Source organism: Acartia tonsa, chromosome 11 (assembly GCF_053477335.1).
Source record: "Acartia tonsa isolate MP-2025a chromosome 11, ASM5347733v1, whole genome shotgun sequence".
Taxonomy (NCBI): Eukaryota; Metazoa; Arthropoda; class Copepoda; order Calanoida; family Acartiidae; genus Acartia; species Acartia tonsa.
Window position 1 is genome coordinate 6,689,627 of NC_137270.1, and position 19,601 is coordinate 6,709,227.

General features: G+C 30.7%; 1 protein-coding gene across 1 annotated transcript in view; it reads right to left on the reverse strand.

Moving 5' to 3' along the window:
* Nucleotides 1-18,228, reverse strand: part of LOC145332849 (uncharacterized) — a 23,102-nt gene extending 4,874 nt beyond the window's left edge. The window contains exons 1-15 of the mRNA XM_080177933.1: nucleotides 18,182-18,228; nucleotides 17,544-17,639; nucleotides 16,430-16,512; nucleotides 15,966-16,028; nucleotides 13,652-13,749; nucleotides 13,046-13,124; nucleotides 12,252-12,302; nucleotides 11,940-12,003; nucleotides 11,589-11,684; nucleotides 11,362-11,496; nucleotides 11,144-11,195; nucleotides 8,460-8,543; nucleotides 7,992-8,093; nucleotides 7,496-7,640; nucleotides 7,186-7,255 (exon numbers count right to left, since the gene is read on the reverse strand). Coding sequence (XP_080034059.1) covers nucleotides 7,186-7,255; nucleotides 7,496-7,640; nucleotides 7,992-8,093; nucleotides 8,460-8,543; nucleotides 11,144-11,195; nucleotides 11,362-11,496; nucleotides 11,589-11,684; nucleotides 11,940-12,003; nucleotides 12,252-12,302; nucleotides 13,046-13,124; nucleotides 13,652-13,749; nucleotides 15,966-16,028; nucleotides 16,430-16,512; nucleotides 17,544-17,639; nucleotides 18,182-18,205 — 1,242 coding nt within the window. The 5' untranslated portion in view covers nucleotides 18,206-18,228. The remainder of the gene's footprint in view (nucleotides 1-7,185; nucleotides 7,256-7,495; nucleotides 7,641-7,991; nucleotides 8,094-8,459; nucleotides 8,544-11,143; nucleotides 11,196-11,361; nucleotides 11,497-11,588; nucleotides 11,685-11,939; nucleotides 12,004-12,251; nucleotides 12,303-13,045; nucleotides 13,125-13,651; nucleotides 13,750-15,965; nucleotides 16,029-16,429; nucleotides 16,513-17,543; nucleotides 17,640-18,181) is intronic.
* Between the last annotated feature and the right edge of the window lie 1,373 nt (nucleotides 18,229-19,601).

The following is a 19,601-nucleotide window of genomic DNA, read 5'->3' on the forward strand; positions in this document are numbered from 1 at the left end:
GTTATCATGATTGAGGCTGTACATTTGTATCTTACGTTTTTTTTCCTTTTTTCCCATTAATCTTAATCTAGTTTTTGCTACTTTAAAGATAGCATTTTATTTCTTTTCTCCCTTAATCTTGTTTTTAATACTTTAAAGATAACATTTGTTTAGCTGATTTATAAAAACTCTTCCTATCTTTTCTGTAAAAGATAGGATACCCTAAGAATAAATAAGGCTTTCCTTATTTTATTTAAATAATAATGAATGTAATTCTTTCTTAGCTAGACAATTTGATACATTTTTTTAACAAAACATATTGTAGATTAAATTTAACTTTACTACAACAGAAAAAAATTAACAATCTATTTGCATGAATTTGTCTATTGGATGTACTCTTTGCATTTTTCCTTTCTTATTAGAGAGTTGCTAAACAAGAATGACAACATCAATAAAAGCGAAGCTCTAAATTTGTAAACAATTATAATGTAAAATTGATTAAATGCAGGATAATGACATACACACATTTTTTAGGAATCATTATTTCAAATATAAGATCAAGATGAATAGGATAACTAAATAATTAAAGTTTTTATAAAAAAAGGTTTAAAAATCAGTATGTTTAAAATTAACATGTGGGCATTTGGATAACGATTATAGAGTTGCTAAATCGTATCTAATTATTACAGGAAACATTATTTGAAATTGATAGGATAATTCTTATATGCCTAAATTAATAATATGAGCTATCAGATACAGATGGACGGACTTACCCTTATTATAGAAAAGCTTCACTTTTAAAAAGAGAAGTACAAAGTTGCATTCTCTCAATTAAATTTGTTATGCAATTACATTTATGTTCCCAATCTTATTAGTATTGTTATTTTTAAAATTTTAGATTTTAGGAACCTGCCTTAATTGAATAGATATAGGACATTTAGATACACATTTTCTAATGCAGCCAATAGGAAAACAATGTAGCAATAATTCGGCCATATTATTGGTTAAAAATTGTGCAGATTTTTGTACAAAAGTGAGGACGTCAAAATATGTGGGGAAGGGGGGGGGGAGGGATGGTTGTTTATCTTCCTAAAAATGCTTTGAAAAAATATTTTTTTTATTACCCTCACAATAAAATCTTTACCAACATTTGATGAAGGGGTAAATAATTTTTAGTAGTGAAGCTACTCTTTAGATCCAAATGTTTGTCTATCGGTCAGTTTGTCCTTCAAAGACAAAAATGTAGAGAATATGATTATCTCATCTCCTATTCAAGATATACAGCAGTAACTTTTTGTCAACACTCTCATATTAAGAAGTATAATTATCTATTAACCCTTGCAGATCAGGGGGGGGGTTATATTGACCCCCCCCCCTCTATTTTTTTCAATGTCATTTTTTTGTAGGTAAGATAGAGAGTTGTGACTTCATGACTTTTTAAGTTTAGTAATTATATGTCGGCAAGAGTTGATCTTATAAGGATATCTAGTCTGTGTCGGTCATGGCGTCCGGTCAAAGTCGGTTAGGTGGCACCAAAGAAGGTGTATTTACTTTTATTTTTATAGCTAGCCAGTGCTTTTAGTAAGTAGTAGATGTAAATTTTTCCATAGAATTCAGATATGCAATCGGTTTTTTTGTAGACCTCTTATTTTTAAAGTAATGTAAGTTTTTTTTTTTAAAAATTAAGTTGATTTTAAGGTACTAAAATGCAACAAAAAAAAAGAAAGAAAATGGCCATTATGAACAAAAATGGTAAAATCTTTAATTTTACACCTTACTTTTTAAATTCTGTCAGGTAATTATTGAAAAAATCGATTTTTTTAAACCCACAAGAATAAAAACTTTGAACTTAATTTTATCATTACCCAGGCATAAGAAATAGGAAGGGGGTAAAGAGGGGGTAAAGAGGGAATGAAGAAAGTGTTGCTTTACAAAATAATATATTAGGCCATTTTATGTTTTTTACTTTTTTTCAATTTTGCTTATAATGGATTCGTAATATTTTTCTGATTCTAAAGGTATATATGAACCCATATTTTTTATACCTGTGTAATGATAAAATTAAGTTCAAAGTTTTTATTCTCGTGGGTTTAAAAAAATCAATTTTTTCAATAATTACCTGACAAAATTCAAAAAGTAAGGTGTCAAATTAAAGATCTTACTATTTTTGTTCATAATGCCCATTTTCTTCCTTTTATTTGTTGCGTTTTGGTACCTTAAGATCAACTTAATTTAAAAAAAAACAAACTTAATTATTTTAAAAATTGCATAACTGAATTCTATGAAAAATTTTACATCTACTACTTAATAAAAGCACCGGCTTATATAAAAATGTATAATTACTAAACTTAAAAAGTCATGATGTAATGAAGGCAAGTGGCATTGAAAAAACTAGAGGGGGGTGGCTAATTTAGCCCCCCCAATCTGTAAGGGTTAATTTCTTATTGCTCTAAGGGAAACATCCATGGTAATTGGAGTGCTTTTTAGCAGGTTTTTGGCTATAGGACTACTTCCTAGAGTATTTAAAGCTAAAGAATCAGGAAAAAATATATCATCTAAAAATTTTGTTGCCCAAATTATTGAATTTAAACAAATACGTCTAAATAATCAAAAGCATTTCAGAAATTTATATCATCTAAACATTTTGTTGCTGAAATTATCAAAATGAAACTTATACAGTTACAAATAAACAAAAGGGTTTGTCTTACACCTCTATATGTATGACAGAATTTGGTGCCAGATAGACCATCTAGATCTTATATATCTATTCATTGGATGTCAAAGCTCTTCCCACCTCTACCTGCTTTCTTTTGAATTAAGAACCCTTAGGCATCGCTAACTTTAATGTAAGCCTACCTTAAAGTTGTACTAAAAAAGCTTACATAAATTTGAAAGTAACCTTTATCAACCCCCCCCCCCCCCCCACCACCCTTCCCTATTAATTTCTACCTGCTTTCTTTGCAAAGAAAGGTTTAGGAATCCCTAACCATTTATGTAAAGGTAGCTTAATCCCCTTCCTATTTTCGATGCCCCTACCTTATATGAATCATCCCTTTTGATCCACTTCTCCATCAAAAATCCTAGGGTATCTTATCAAAAAAAAGGTACCTTAACTAATTTTAAAAATAATAAGAAATAAAATTCTTTCTTAGGATGACAATTTGATGTTTTTTCAACAAAACTTTGTGTGGATTATTTTTAATTTTACTATAATAGAAAAACAAACTATAAGGATAGATCATATAGAACTAAAAGCTACTCTTTGTAATAAACATATAAAATTTGTTAACATGTGGCTCTTTGTAGATTTTAATTTTAACATCTATATAGATGTTCATACATTTTAACAAAAAAGTATCATAGGTTCAACACTTGCCTATTTCTAATATTTGATTATATGTCATGTGTTTTACCTATATTTTACATGGTGCCTTTACCAAGCTAAGAAATCACTCTCTACAAAACGTTTTTTTTAACCTTTCTTTATAAATCTAACAACTTTAAAGCTTAGAGGGGTTGTAGCTATTAAGTATAACACAGACAGGACTTGAATAGAAACTACTTAAAAACTAATGAAAGCTATATAATTTTTATGATTTTTTAGCTAAAAGAACAGTTAGCTGTTTTAAATGATAACCTTTAAAAAAATATTCTACCAAGAAAGTGATGACCTCCGAATTAGTTGCCGAATGTGTACGCAGTTTCCTGAGTGTTTCCCCATCCTAGCTCAATATTTACTACTAGCTAAAAAAGCTTCAAACTTTAAAAAAAATATCAAAATTTGAAAAATTCAAATTTATAATGTATAAATCGTTTATACATTCAAATTTAGATTTTTTGAGGGAAGTTTGAAGATTTTTAGCTAGTAGTAAATATTGAGCTAGGATGAGGAAACACTCAGGAAACTGCGTACACATTCGGCAACTAATTCGGAGGTCATCAAGAAAGTACAAAAGTATAGTATAATGAACCAATAGATATAGTAAATCTAGATGGTAAATCGGGCCCAATAAGTTGTGAAACTTAATAAGAAATATCCTAAGAGGTAACTTTATCCCAAGAAAGTTAACTATTTAAAGATGACTTCTTATATATGTTATGTCATATATGCTTTAAATCATGCGAGGGAAGAAATTTTTTAACCATATGACCAAAGCAAAGGCTTATCCTATAAAAGACTATTTATAGATGATTCATTTTGCGAATGATATCAAAGGATAATTGCTCTTTCTAAACAAATTTTGTTTACTTTCTAACCAATATATGGTAGATTGATCCTCCCCTGTATTCCTATTGGCTGAATTTGGGAGTATGTATCTAGATTATACCTTTTAATAATTCTTACTTGATAATTTCTTTATTGGTGTTCCTTTATTTCTTCAAATCTTGAATGACAGCTTTAAATGACTTATTTTTGATTACATTTTTTTACGGCAATGCTTCGCCTATCTATTATGAAGTGTTGATTTAGGGAAAAGAGAACACTGAAAACATTTTTTACTGTGCTAAGAAAATTGCTAATAAAACATCACATGTTTTATTTTAATAGAGAAAGAGGGGACAATGGGCTATTTATTACCAGCTTATACCAATAACGAAATTAATTTGAAAAAATCACAAACATTAACACTTGTATAGTGTCAGAACTGAATAATCAGAATATAAATGTATACGAGTCGAAGCAAAATTGTAAGTAAATTTGTTGAAAAACTGCTAGATACAGAATAATGTTTATGGACATACTTACATTTTAAGGACTTGATAGAGTTGCTTTGCTTATAATATTGTTCTTTGTTGTCCCAGGAATCAATATACCAAAAAGCAGATCAAAGGGATAATTAGATCACATAAAAAATTGTTGTTAAAAAAGTAGAAAAATCAACATGTTTAAAATGGACGTACGGACATTCTGGTGATGATTATAGAGTTGCTATGCTTTCTAAATCGTACCTAACTACTACAGGAATCATCTTGCAAAGTTTGAAATCAATAGGACAATTCTAACATGCCTAAATTAACAAATAAAAGCTATCTATCTTGGACGGACCGACCCTAATTATAGAAAAGCCTCGCTTTTAAAAATCATCCTGTACAAAACATTTTGAAGCAATTCATATAAATCTAATATCTTTAGAGGGGTAGCCAAAAGATATGGTGTATGTCTGTCTGTGTGTGTAGGACTGGACTAAGAACTACGCATGAAAACAGTTTTTAGTATCTTTAAAAGTTTTTTAAAGCAAGAATAAGTTTCCTTTTTTTAAAATATAACTAATGGCATATAAGAAGCTTCCATGAAAAGAAACCTATTCATTCCAGAAGCTAGCAAGATATTTTAAACATCCTTGATTATATCTCTTTTTTATGACCATTGTATTTACCTTCACTTTTACTTTATTTCTAAAATAGCAGCTACGCCCCTAGAGGCCTCTACAATGAAGTCTCCCATATATTTTAAATATTTCGATTTTTTGTCATTTCTCTTGGGAGGTTTGTTGTACCCTCTCCGAAAATAGTCATAAACCTTCCCAGAAACCATTAGAATCTACATATTAAGGAGAACCCGATCGGTTCAGCGTTTAGCGAGATCCTTTGGTACAGACACACAGACAGACACACAGACAAACAAACATCCTGCTACTTTAGTATACGGATTTTAGCGCATCTGAAGGAACACAAATGAATATATCAATCAGTTAAATGTAGATGAAATCAGGGATCTAAAGGGATAAGACAATAGTAGATAAATTGATACCCCGCCCAAATTGAATTTTGGGATGCCTAGGCAAAATTTTTGAATTTTGATCTACCTCCCCCCCCATATAAAAAAGGCTTGGATGTCCTTGTACTGTACAATTAGTGGTTGAAACGGCTGGATATTAAGATTAATGAACATACCAATTAAATTTCGAAAAAAAATCCAAAAAGTTATTAAGCTATTGAATAAGAAAACGTTATAATACAAATTTGGGGACTAATGTAATATTTTAGAAAGCCCAATGATCCCTCCCTCCCTGGATTGAATGAGAATTTGTACTTGCTTTCTACCTGACTTAACTAGATAAGATACCTTTTATATGTTAAGTATACCTAAGTAATTTTATGTAACCCTAATTAAATAATTAAAAAATAAAATTAAAAAATATGAAAGATAAGTCTTAATTAGAGTAAAGTTTTTTTCGTCTACATAAATAGAAAAAAAGAAACATTATAAATAACTAAAAGTGTACTCATTGTAATAAAATTTGAATTATAGCTCTTTAAATGTAGAATCAAATAATTACATCTATTTTGTTGTTCATTCATTTTAACGAAAAAAAATAATTTGCAAATGTTTAGCACACCTGCCCATTTCCAATATTTGAATAAGATTTGTGTTTTTTATATATATTGGGGAGGTTAATTTACCATATTTTCTACTAAAAAAATCACCCTATAAAAAATATTTTGAAGTAACCCTTCTTTTTAATTATGAAAATAAAAAAATATCTTTAAAGAGGCCTTAGATGGTTAATTGCTATTATGTATAACACAGACAGGATGTATGTGGCAGAATTTACAAGGAACCGTGCTCAAAAACTTAAAAAAGATAGAAATATTTTTTAAAAATCTTTAGTTAGAAAAACAATTGGCTGTTTTAAGACATAACCAAAAAGGTACTCGTGTATCAAACCTGATTTTTCTTGACCTAACTTAATGTAACTAAGAACAAAATAGGAACCCCTAGTAAACTTCATAAGGTACATTAAAGCTTCCCTAAGTCTTACTTAACATTACTACATTTAGGAATACTTAACAATAACTTAGAAACTTCATAGGGATACTTAACTAAAAGCTTACATAAGCCTGACATAAGAAAATACCATTAGGAACACTTATCTTCGTTCGTGATTCTCACTATTAAGGCTAATAATCTCATGTTTAACCTTTATTAAAGTTAGAAAGTATTTGAAAATATGCAAGATTGTATAGAAAGGTTTTTCACTTATGATTAGCATTTTAATCAAAATTAAATTTAGTTGGTTATTACTGGTTTATTCATTTTACATTTCTATTTTCCCTCAATATTAACGATGTACTGAAGGCAAAATTTAAGAAACCAGAAAAAAAAATTCTATCCTTCATCCCACCACCACCCTGTAACACAAAACTTGATTTAATCCCACAGCTAAAGCCAAAAGGAGTCATTTTGTAAAATAAAATATGAACCTGAGTATCAGATACAAGGCTGGTAACTCTGTTTCCTTCTCTGCCCATCCATGTAACTTCATTCTCCAGTCTAATCAAATATAGAATAATTTATGTATTTGCTTCAATCATTATTTTTCTAGGAGGATTTCAATCACAAAGTTTTAAAACAATAAAAATGGGCATAGAATTGTTTTATTTCAAGCAAGTATCACAATAGCAATAATTTAGGTTAGGTAAAGTGTAGCTTTAAAATAGACAGACATTGATAGAAGTAGGAATAATTTAGAAAGACATATTTACATGTAAAATATGCAGTGTACAGTGATACCTGTGAGTGTAAGCATCATATGCCTCAAAGTAGGCTGGCAGACAGGCAGCATTCACACCACTGCTGGTTTTTACTCCATAAATGGGTTTGCCGTTTGAGCCATAGCTGATGGACATCACTGAGGTTAGTGGTGGTGGTACATAGCCTAGGAATTGTGTGAATTTAGGTTCCTCCTCTAATATTCAAGTTGGAGACTAATGGAAAAGAATGAAAATTTAGTAAAATATTTGAATGAGTATTTTCATCTGTCACCAAAGATTCTAGTTTATCCAGGTACAGATAATGGATATGAAGTAAGTCCAGTCACCAACTTGTTTAAATGCTGTTAATGCTTATATATGAAACAAATCAAGTTTAAGAAATCTGCTAAATTTACCCGATTTATTGATTATACTTAGGAAAGAGGTGAAAAATTCTGGAAGCTTACAACTTCCTTGCTGGAGAGATTTAAGAAATTGATCTTGATATAAATTCTAAATTGCTAAGAATACTATACCTGGAACATCAGCCAAAGAAAGGAGATGAATTCTGGACACTTTACCAACTTCCTTACTTGAGGGTCCAAAGAATTTAATTTCAAACTCATACTCAGCACAATCTAAATTAAAACTTAAAATAATGAAGCTACTAAATAACAGGGTATCTTAACCAATTTGACTGTATGTGTGTACTTAAGTTTATTTGTCCATCCGATCCCAGTCACTTGCTTTCTGAATTCGAAACTTATTCACCATTAAAAGTTAATACCCCTTTGCGACAGGATTGTTGAATGTGATGAATTTAGAAAGGAGTTGTACTGAAATTACACTTAATTTAACCTAAACAGTAGCTGATTATGGATCCATTGATTAATCAGGGTTAAACTCTTCTAACAAAAGTGAAAAAACTTACTTTCAGAAACAAACGAAATTATCAGTCCATTGATGAATTCAAATGTAACCAACTGGAATTTTACTGAACCTACCTTGTACAGGAACACTGATGGTAATGGATCCATTGATGAATGGAGGCTGAACTCGAATTGGTCCTACTTGAGCAGTTGCACCACCTATAAAGTAAAACAATTTCAGATTTTCATAATTTTAGGTTCCTATGATATATTATTAATGATCTATAGCCTGCTGTAGCAATTGGAATCAAATCAAATACTTGAATACAACATTCAACTTTACTATAATAAATCTTAAATTTAAAACTCTACATTTAAAGTGATCGCGAATTTAATTTTTCAAAATGCATTTTTGTTTACCTTTTCGTATTTTTAAAGTAATTTTCAAAGTATAATGCCTTAAAAGTTCAACTAAGTTAGAAAAAAATCAGTTTAAAATGCAAATAGTATTTCCACATGAAAATAATGTTAAAATCTGTGCAAGAATTAAATTATGAAATAATAAGCTATTTCTACGCTCACAGATAAAAACAAAAAAAACAATACTTAGGAAATATTTTTATAATACATCTCTAATAATATTTGTCTTCGAACTTTCTTTAAAATGTAATGAAAAAGTTTGGTTTATTTTACAAAATTATTGACCGAATTTCGGTATGCTTGAGCTGGTATAAAGACAATAGAAAAAGTGTTGAAATCTATAGAAAGAATGATATTTAAGAATTAAATTGTTTAAAAAGTAAAAATGTATTATATTTGCTATATACTTCAGCAAAAAATTCAATCATTTTATTAAAGTTTTTCCATAAAAACAAACATTATTTTTTTTGTTCCAATGAAAAGTTATTGTAATTTGTCACACACACACACACACACACACACGCACACACACACATACCTTACCTATCTTGCCACACACACGCACACACACACTATCGTAGTATAACACACACACACACTTAACGCACCACCCACGAACCCACTTGCTACATAAATAACCAGGGAATTAGAGGCATAAGACAATGGCCGATAAATTAATGGATATTTTCAATGAAAATATACACTAAATTACCCATTTTGTAAACAATATTTGGTGGTTTAAACATTTGGACACTCAAAGTAATAAACCAACCAATTAAAATTCTATGAAAGTCCCCAAAGTTAATTAGCCAACTAACAAAATGTCATTAACTTTGGGAACTAATGTAATAAAAAGCCAAATATCCATTTCCTCCCTGCATACAATTAAGTACAGAAGGGTTGTACAGAAGGGTAGTTTTAAATGAAAAGATTTAACAATATCCTAATTTATAAAGTTGTAAGCTTTTTTTATCTGTAGAGAAGGGACCGCTGAAACGATATGGTTCACTTTTACAGTGAAGCTTCTTATAGTTTTTGGGAAAGGTTTTAGGCTATTTTATTTTTATTAAAAAAGTCGTTTGTTGGTTTTAAGCTATTTTTCTGCCCTTTTATAGAAAAATATAAATTTATATTTGGTTTTTTTTTATACATTAAATAATAATTATTTAACAACCAACCCCCCAGGTAAAAATATGAATGTGTGAGAAAGAAAAACAGAGAGAGAGGGAGAGAGAGAGAGAGAGAGAGAGAGAGAGAGAAAGAGAGAGAGAGAGAGAGAGAGAGAGAGAGAGAGAGAGAGAGAGAGAGAGAGAGAGAGAGAGAGAGAGAGAGAGAGAGAGGGGTTATACTCAACAAATGCCTATCTTAGAAAACGCTTATAATAAAAACTTTGGTTCATGGAAAGGATACAAATACAACAAAACCTGCAAACTTGTTTCCTTTCCATGACCTAAAACTTATAAATTATTTTGTGTTTTAAAGCTTATTTTGAATATCTACTATAAGTAGCCCTCTTTCTGTTTAAGTTAATAAATTATATTTAAGTAATACACACATCCTAAATATAAATTGTTATAATAATGTAACAGGATGTCTGTATGTTTGTCTGTTCTAAAGGATCTTGCTAACAGCTGAACCAGTATGGTTCTCCTTTACAGGGTAGCTCGTCATAAGTTCTTGAAATGTTTATAACTATTTTGGAGGAGAATACCACCACCCTCCAAAATGATTTATACATTATACATTAAAAATTTTAATTTTTAAAATTTAAATTTTTTATGGAAGTTTGAAGCTTTTTTAGCAAGTAGTAATTATTGAGATAGGATGAGGATGCTATGTTACAATCGACAACTATAAATCAGCTGACCTTATATCCATATTTGGTAATATCTTTTTGATTATCCGTAAAAATCATTTAATCTCCCCGTAAAAAGAAATTATAAACCTTTTTGGTTAGTTTGATATGTATGTAACAAAAGAATTTATTCTACTCTAAATTTGCAAGTAAACCTTAACAAAAAGATTGTTATTTGTCGATTTTGATAGGTTTTAAGATATGTATAATAAAACACAAAATACATCAATGTTTTCAAGGGAATAAATTCGTTTTTTAAAAGTTTGATTTATTTTAAAATGGGAAGTAATTAAGACTTAATTCTCAAAATAGTACTCTTAAAAAACATTAATCAGTGACATATATCAACTTTTTCCCAGCTTCGTGAACACTTTAAGTATTAAATATGCAATATTGCACATGATGTTTTAGAATCAATACCACAGACAATAAAATCACCTTTCGAATTGTAGGACAAACTTTATGTAATTCTAAACAGGCAACTTTTAAATTTTTACCTATCTAATAAGTTGGAAAAATCCAGGATGGGATGGAAATAATATACCTTGTTGTCTGGGAAGAGTGTTGGCATACTGAGGAGCTGCAAGAACAGGTCCCTACAATAAATTCGACTTTTTATATTTTTATTAGAGGCATTTCCTTAGACTAGTATACTCCTAATCATAACTTTATCAGTGCTTCTCTTTAGCAGATCTCGTAGTTTTTTGTTGTTTTATGCATAATGATATGCAGCTGTAACCAAAATTGCTAAATTATCTTTACCTGGGTGGTAGCAGAAGCCTTAGACCTTGTCCAGTAAGGGGAGGATGATGGAGAGCCTGTAGGGCTAGATCCTGCACGGGCAGGAAGGGTTGAGGCTCCTCCTACTGAGATCTGGGGGTTGTAGTTGCTGTTTTGCTAAATTTTAAATACCATCATTTGATTCCTGATCAAGTTACAAAATGGATATATTATTACTTGGATGTTACCAGATTTTCATGTCTTAGTACCTGTCCAAGCGTATGTTCCCAAGAGAATGTTCTGGATCTGGAAGGATTGATTGGAGGTCTGTTGCTGCTTCCAGCTCTTACCTGGCTACCTGTCACCTATACAATTATTTATTAAAAAACATTTGACATAATATAATAGTTATAATAGTTATTTCTTGCATCGTATTATAAACATCTTTCCGCGGATATAAAATGTACAATTATAAGATAAAAACCAGTTTTTTCATCCCCGAAATGCCGAAGGCACGGGTTAAAAAACGGTTTTAATCTTATGATTGTACATTTTATATTTGTAGAAAACTGGATATAATACGATGCTAGACATAATTTTTTCGCATGGATGAGAGCTACCTGGATATAGTCAAGACAGTTGACACCTGGAACCTGGTCTCTCAAAATTGAAATGGTGGCTCTCCTGCAAAACATATATTGTTATCATTATGTTGCTTGGTCTAGCAACAATTTTATGAACTTATCTTATTATTTGTCAGCAAAATCTTTATAATACTAAATGATACATAATATTACATTAAATACATGTTTTAATCCGGCGGGAATTAATCGGAATCGGAAGACCTTTTTATCTGCCCCCCAAAATATTATTTTAGATTTATTTCGCTTGTTTGTTATACCTTAATCCTGGAGAGAAAAAAATAATCTTACTTGAGATCTGTAACTTTGTTGACAGGGTCCCAAAAGTAGGTCACGTGAAAACTTAAAATAAAGTTATTATTAGAGAAGCTACTCAATATGTGATTTAGCTGTCCGTTCTTCCTTTTGTCTGTCCTTCCTTCTGTCTGTTTGTTATGCTGCTTTCTATGTTCTCTCTTCTTTATCTAAAGAAGGTGTCTTAACTTTTATTTTTATAGCTAGTCGTTTTTTTAGTACGTAGTAGATGTAAAATTTTCCATAGAATTTAGATATGCAATCGGTTTTTTTGAAGACCTCTTATTTTTTAAGTAATTTAAGTTTTTTTAAAATGAAGTCAGCTTTAAGGTACTAAAACGCAACAAAAAAAGAGAAGAAAATTGCCATTATAAACAAAAATAGTAAGATCTTTAATTTGACACCTTTACATCTACTACTTACTAAAAACACCGACTAGCTATAAAAATAAAAGTTAAGACGCCTTCTTTAGAGCCTACTAGAGGCCTCTAGAGACACTTGAGGTGGGTGGGGATAGAGAAGGAAGGGGAAATCGCAACCTCCCCCACCCAAACATTAAATTATATTTTTTTTAAAGTAATTTTTTTTTGGGGGGGGAGGCATTTTTTTCTAGGGTTGATTTCTCTTGGTAGGGTTTGGGTTCTGATCAATGATCTTGTTATTTACGCACACAGACAAAATTATAAAGCTTATCTGTAAGAGAATATGCTTAATTTTTCGTACTAAATATTTGTAGACCGAAGACTATAACCGTAGTTGTAGAGAAGCTGCGCTACTAAAATAAAACTTACTTGTTTTGTTGCAACCTGATAGAACTGGCGGTACCAGCGGTTTTAAAAATCTGATCTCCACTTTGCTTCGTTTTTAAACCTTGAAAATGTTAAAATCAAGACATTACATTATATAATTACTAGCGTCAACGCCAACTAGAGGCCTCTAGGGGCGTTTGAGGTTGAGGGTGGAAGTCGCCCATCTCCCTCTACATTCAATTATTTTTTTTTAAATACATTTTTTCTAGTGCCCAGTTCACAAACAACGTTTAGAGTTAGACCAATTTATTCTGTAGGTCAACCCAAACAAGTACAACTAACAAATGCCTTTATAAAATCGGTCAACCTAAAGCTTCTTTAGGTCGATCTAAAATTTCCATAGGTGAACTATGCTTAGGAGCGAATTATCTTGAGAGAGTCGAGGTACCCTCCCTCGAAATAATAAGCTAAACTGTAAAGGAGAACCATATCGGTTCAGCAGTTAGCGAGATCCCTTAGTACAGACAGACAGACACACTGTACTGTTAATATTTAAGAAATAGAATAATACATTTACATCATAATATTACTTTTATATTATTTTTTCTTACATTATGTTTAATCATCTTGGGAATTACTTAATATTACCTAAAGCATTTTTCTCTAGTGTTTCAATAGCAAATCTGTAACCCATGCAGGGCTGAATTTCAACAATTTTAGACATGGTGCTCTTGTCAACTGGGTACCTAACCAAGAAAAAATATTTATTAATACAAATCTCTATCTTCATTGTTTACGGTAGAATTTTTAAAACACACAAACATTTAATTTTAAAATCAGATAACAATACTAACAGTAATTTTCAATGATGTCCAAGGGGGTAGGGATAATAACCCCCTATGAAAATATTAATAGTTATTTCTCGCATCGTATTATAAACGGCTTTCCGCGGATATAGAATGTGCAATTATTAGATTAAAACTAGTTTTTTTTTGCCCCGAGGTGCCGAAGGCCCCGGCTAAAAAAACTGGTTTTAATCTTATGATTGTACATTTTTATACCAGTAGAAAGCCGGATATAATACAATGCTAGACATAGTTTTTTTTCGTATGGATAAGAACCGGTTCCTATCCACCGGATTCGAATGAATACGAGAAAAAGATATTAGATCATCCGCCTCCCTACATATCAAAAAATTAACCAAAAATATTCGGAGGGTATTATACAGATATTAGCCCCAGAAACACTCGAATATTTGTTCTCGCTTCGTTCGATCGTTTAAAACCCTTATTTTTAATAAGCTAGCAAATGCAGAATTTCACACAAAACCACTTCAGAGATGATTAAAATATTGTCCATTGTCCCATCCCTGTAACTAAACGAATCTAATGAAAAAAATAGAAATAGCTGTGTTTCATATTCAATCTTTAAAATTTATTTAGAGAAAACATTTATTTAAAATCAAGATATTACTTGAACTTATTTGTTTTAATGATAATAGCTGGGATAAATGGATAGGTCAATTCATAAAATAAAATAAAGTAGTATGATGTATGTCTGTCTGTAGCGAAGGATTCGGCTAATCGATGAACCGATATGGTTCTCCTTTAAGCTGTCTTTAATCTTATGGTTCCTATCCACCGAATATTAATCAGTTTCTAATGAATGCGAGAATAGTTATTTCTCGCATCGTATTATAAACAGCTTTCCGCGGACATAGAATGTACAATTATGAGATTAAAACCAGTTTTTTTAGGCCCGAGGTGCCAAAGGCACCGGCTAAAAAAAACTGGTTTTAATCTTATGATTGTACATTTTTATATTTGTAGAAAGCTGGATATAATACGATGCTAGACATAGTTTTTTCGTATTCATGAGAACCGGTTCCTATCCACCGGATTCAAATGAATACGAGAAAAGGTTTTAACTATATAGGTAGAAATATCCGCCACAAAAATTTTCCCATTGAATTTTTTATAACTTAAATTGAATCGCCATTATGAGTTTAACACAAAAAAGATTACAGGGCTAAAACTTCGATTACATTTCAAATAAAAACTTCTTGAATTACAGAAAGAAAAATTATATTTTGAAGTCCAATCCCTGGATCATAGATTAATTTCTAGTTTTGCTTGTTTTGCAATTTTAAAAATAAATAAATAATTTGTTTTTCTGTCTGAAATTTTTGCAGTTATTGCCCTAAATTATAAAATTTTAAAACAACAGGAAAACAAAGACAATTGCTTTTATAAGTAGTTCTGCATACAGAAACACACACAAATACGCAATCATACAATGGTGGAGGTGACAATGGGCTGTTTATTACACTAGTCCCCCAAAGTTTTCTGATAATGTTTTCTTATTTGTTGGCTTAAAATCTTTGGTAAATTTATTGAAATTTGATTGGTGGGATTTATTAAATTTAGTGTCCAAGCGTTTCTATTTCTAATTTTAATCTACAGTAGGGGTAATTTTGTGTATTAGTATTGGAGATGTAAATAAAATTATCGGTCATTGTCTTATCTCTGTAAAACTCTGCAGAAATACCTACCTATTATATATATTATTTATATTTTAACACTAACAAAAACAGCCCGATCCGTATGTGTACGTCCCTGAAGATCGAGATTAAAGAGCTGGCAAGTTTAATATTGGTTTAGGAAAGGTTTTAGGGTTATTTGAGAGGATGTGAGGTTCGAAACCCACATGAGAATATGATAAAATAATGATGACTATCACTTGTTGCAAAGCGGAATCGCCTAGAGGATTAAGACGCAAATTGCTAAAACAAAATCAATTCAATGAAAAAATAAATCAGGATGGTTAAAAAACATATAAATCAGAATCAGAATGATAGGCCAATACACAACCTAAATTACCAATGGTAGGCCAGTATGACGACATTTTTAACAGACGACCTTTGTCTGTAAGTACTAAAGAATAAAGATATTATTTGACTTACTTGATTGCTGTAGAATCAGGCATGCCGTCAGCCCAAACCATAACATTAAAGCTGTCAGCACACCTACAGGATTTATCATAGTAATTAGACACATGCATAGATAATGATATAGTCTAAAATATGTAATCTTCTTACATGCGTGGCATCTCTATAAGTATTAGCTTTCCTCACTGACTCACTCCTTCCATCAGAAATGTTGTATGTTGTATCATATTAGAGTCAATGCTATTGAAATGTTTAATATTCCCCAAATTATTCTTCAAATTTCTTAGTGGGAAAGAACAGCAAAAATTAAATCAATATGGATGTAATATATATTATTTTTTCTATGTTAAATCCTATGAATTAAATATACATCTACGAATCTATAAAAGTTTTCGGTCTTTTTATCGTTTTTTTCTTTCTCTCTCTTACTCTTTTTCCCCTTAAATCAACCTATCAAAAAAAATAATTTACAAACTTACTGTCCATTTTTAATAATCTTGCTCCAGTCCACCATAACTTTAGTAGCATCGTTTCTAGAGGGCTGGGATACTACTGGCTTAGCCTAAACAAATCAGGGTTAATTCTCCCGTAGGGTATAACGATAATTTTATTCATTAAACGATGAATATTAAATATGTGTGATCGTTTACAGAAAAAAGGTGACAATAGTTATTCACTTATAGATAGAAAATAAGTAGAAATACAAATTTATATTTAACAATTAGTTAACAATATCAATTGCAAACGTTTGTCTGATTGTCTGATTTGTCTTTGGACAAAGTGAGGAATTATGTAAGGGCGGGCATTCATACAAACAGACATACATAGGGCCATGCATTATTTGTTTAGCATCTTTGCTGTTAAACAAGGATGACAACATCCATAAAAGCGAAGCTCTGAAACGGTAGGACAAACGGACATTAAGATTTGTATAATGTCAGAACTGAATAATCAAAATGCGAATGTCAAAGAGTCAAAGCAAAATTATAAGTAAATTTGTTGAAAAACTGCTTGATACAGGATAATGATTATGGATATACTTACATTTTTAGGACTTGATTATAGAGTTGCTTCGCTTATAATATTGTACTTTGTTGTCCAAGGAATCAGTATACCAAAAATCAGACCAATCGGATAATTAGGTCACATACAAATTTGTTGTTAAAAATGAAAAAAAATCAACATGTTTAAAATGGACGTACGGACATTCTGGTTATGATTATAGAGTTGCTACGCTTTCTAACTCGTACCTAACTATTACAGGAATCACCATGCAAAATTTAAAATCGATAGGACAATTCTAACATGCCTAAATTAACGAAAAAAGCTATTTTAAAAAGTTAAAAAATCAACATGTTTAAAATTGACGTACGGAGATTTTAGTAATGATTATAGAGTTGCTACGCTTTCTAATTCGTACCTAACTACTAAAGGAATCACCATGCAAAATTTGAAATCGATAGGACAATTCTAACATGTCTAAATTAACGAAAAAAGCTATCCGTGACCGACGGACGGACGGACGTACGGACGGACCGACCCTAATTATAGAAAAGCTTTGCTTTTAAAAATTATATGATCCTAAAAACTTACATTAGCTGGTGAAAATCCAACATCTTTGCCAAAGCAGCTGCCGTGGGCTACAGCCGCCAAAGCAGCCAACAAAATAGCTGTCAAAAAGGGCTTCATCTACAGAAAAAAAACGTTTTTGTAATACACAAAAGTAGCTGCATCCGCTAAAAATCTGATAAAATTGAAACCTGAGGTGGATTCTTAAAAAAAAAATTTACCCCACTAATCGCTTTTCGGGGCAAAATTGTTTTCGTGAAAAATCCAGCAAAATCACATGAAAAACTACAAAAAATTAAACAAAATCATAGAAGGGTTATTAACATAAGATTTTATTTAATTTTTGTAGATTTTTAATTTTTATGTGATTTTGATGGATTTTTCACGAAAACAATTTTGCCCCACTAAGCGATTAGTGGGGCAAATTTTCTTTAAGAATCCACCTCTGTTTTTTTAAGGTAAATTTTTTCTGAAATTTTGTTTATTATAAACATGAAAACTATTTTCAAAAACTTTTAAGAAGATTTTAAAGCATTATTTTATATAACGATTACATTTATTCATTATTATTAATTAAACATTATTTGATTATCCAAAGATTAAAGTACCCAGAGTAAAGAAAAGTATCTTAAAACAAATAATCTTTTTCAGAACTTATAAACCTTAAAGCTACGGCATACTGACATACCTTGTAGCCGCGATACTAAGAAAATCAATGTTACCTCTGAGAGCAATCTTCAGAGAATGTGATTTGAGTTCAGTTTTAAATTAATATACAATAAATATTGTCAATAACGTCCATTCAAGTCTACAAAAAAATTTGTAAATTTTTTTATAAAACTATTTGCTAACACAGGGTATTTATTCTAAGAGATTGGGGCTGGAGTAGCAACCCCCTCCCCCTCTACATCTCCTTCCAATAGCTTGGAAAACATTCCTGAAAATTAGTGGAACAATCGGTCTAGCAGTTTATAATATCTTAGCGGAAATACAAACAAACAGAAAGATTTTCTTTCATTATATGATTATGAATTTATATTATACTAGCGGCTAAGCCCCCTAGAAGCCTCTAGGGGCACTTGAGGTAGGAGGGGGAAAATTTGACCTCATCCCACTTTAAATTTGAGTTAAAAAAGAGTAAAAAAAATATTTTTTTGGGGGGAGGGGGGTGAAGACACCCTCCCCAAAACCTTTAAAACCTTCCCAGGACCTATAAGAAGCTTCACTGTAAAGGAGAACAATATCGGTTCAGCGGTTAGCGAGATCCTTCGGGACAGACAAAAAACGCTTACTACTTTACATAATAGGATTATATTGAATAGAATGAAAATAAAGTTGAAAAGATGTAGGCTCAGCTGGTATTCCGGATATAATTGAAAAAGGATTTTTCATGGGGACAGCCTATATAGCCTTCCTGGTTTTACAAAATTTGGGGGGGGGGGGGTGAGCAGCTGAATTTTGATAACAAATTATACTGACATGAAAAATGTAAGGACCTTAGAGGATAATTGTTGAAAACTTAAATGTTTTTCTGGAGTAAATTTTTTTATTTCCTTGTTTGTCTGCAATGCAAGAAAAATTAGCAGAAATGTATGAACCTCATTATTTAATATTTATAATCAACATATGTGAGTTTGATTTTGCCAGATACAAGTTTTGGAAATTTTGATTATATTCTTAAAATAGTTTTCTTTAAACATATTTTTAAAACAAGGGTTTTTATATTCAAAACTAGCTTAGAAAATATATACAAAACAGCTGGGCTGAAATTGGTCTCCTTTTCAGTGAAGTTACTCATAGATCCAGAAAATGTTTATAATCATTTACGGGATGATTTAGGTGGACTGATGTTTTTGGCAAAATTAAATTTTAATATTCTGCTTTTAAAAAAATATTATATAATCCTGATATTTAAAGAATAAAGCCTATACATTTTTTTTCTAAAACTTTAAGATATTTTTTACAGTTATTAAAGTCAGAAAATTATCTCGGAAATTCCAAATTCAAACTTATTTCAAAATTTATATTTACTTAGGATTGGCAGCCGCCAATCTTTAAAGTAGCACAATTTGAGAAAAAAAT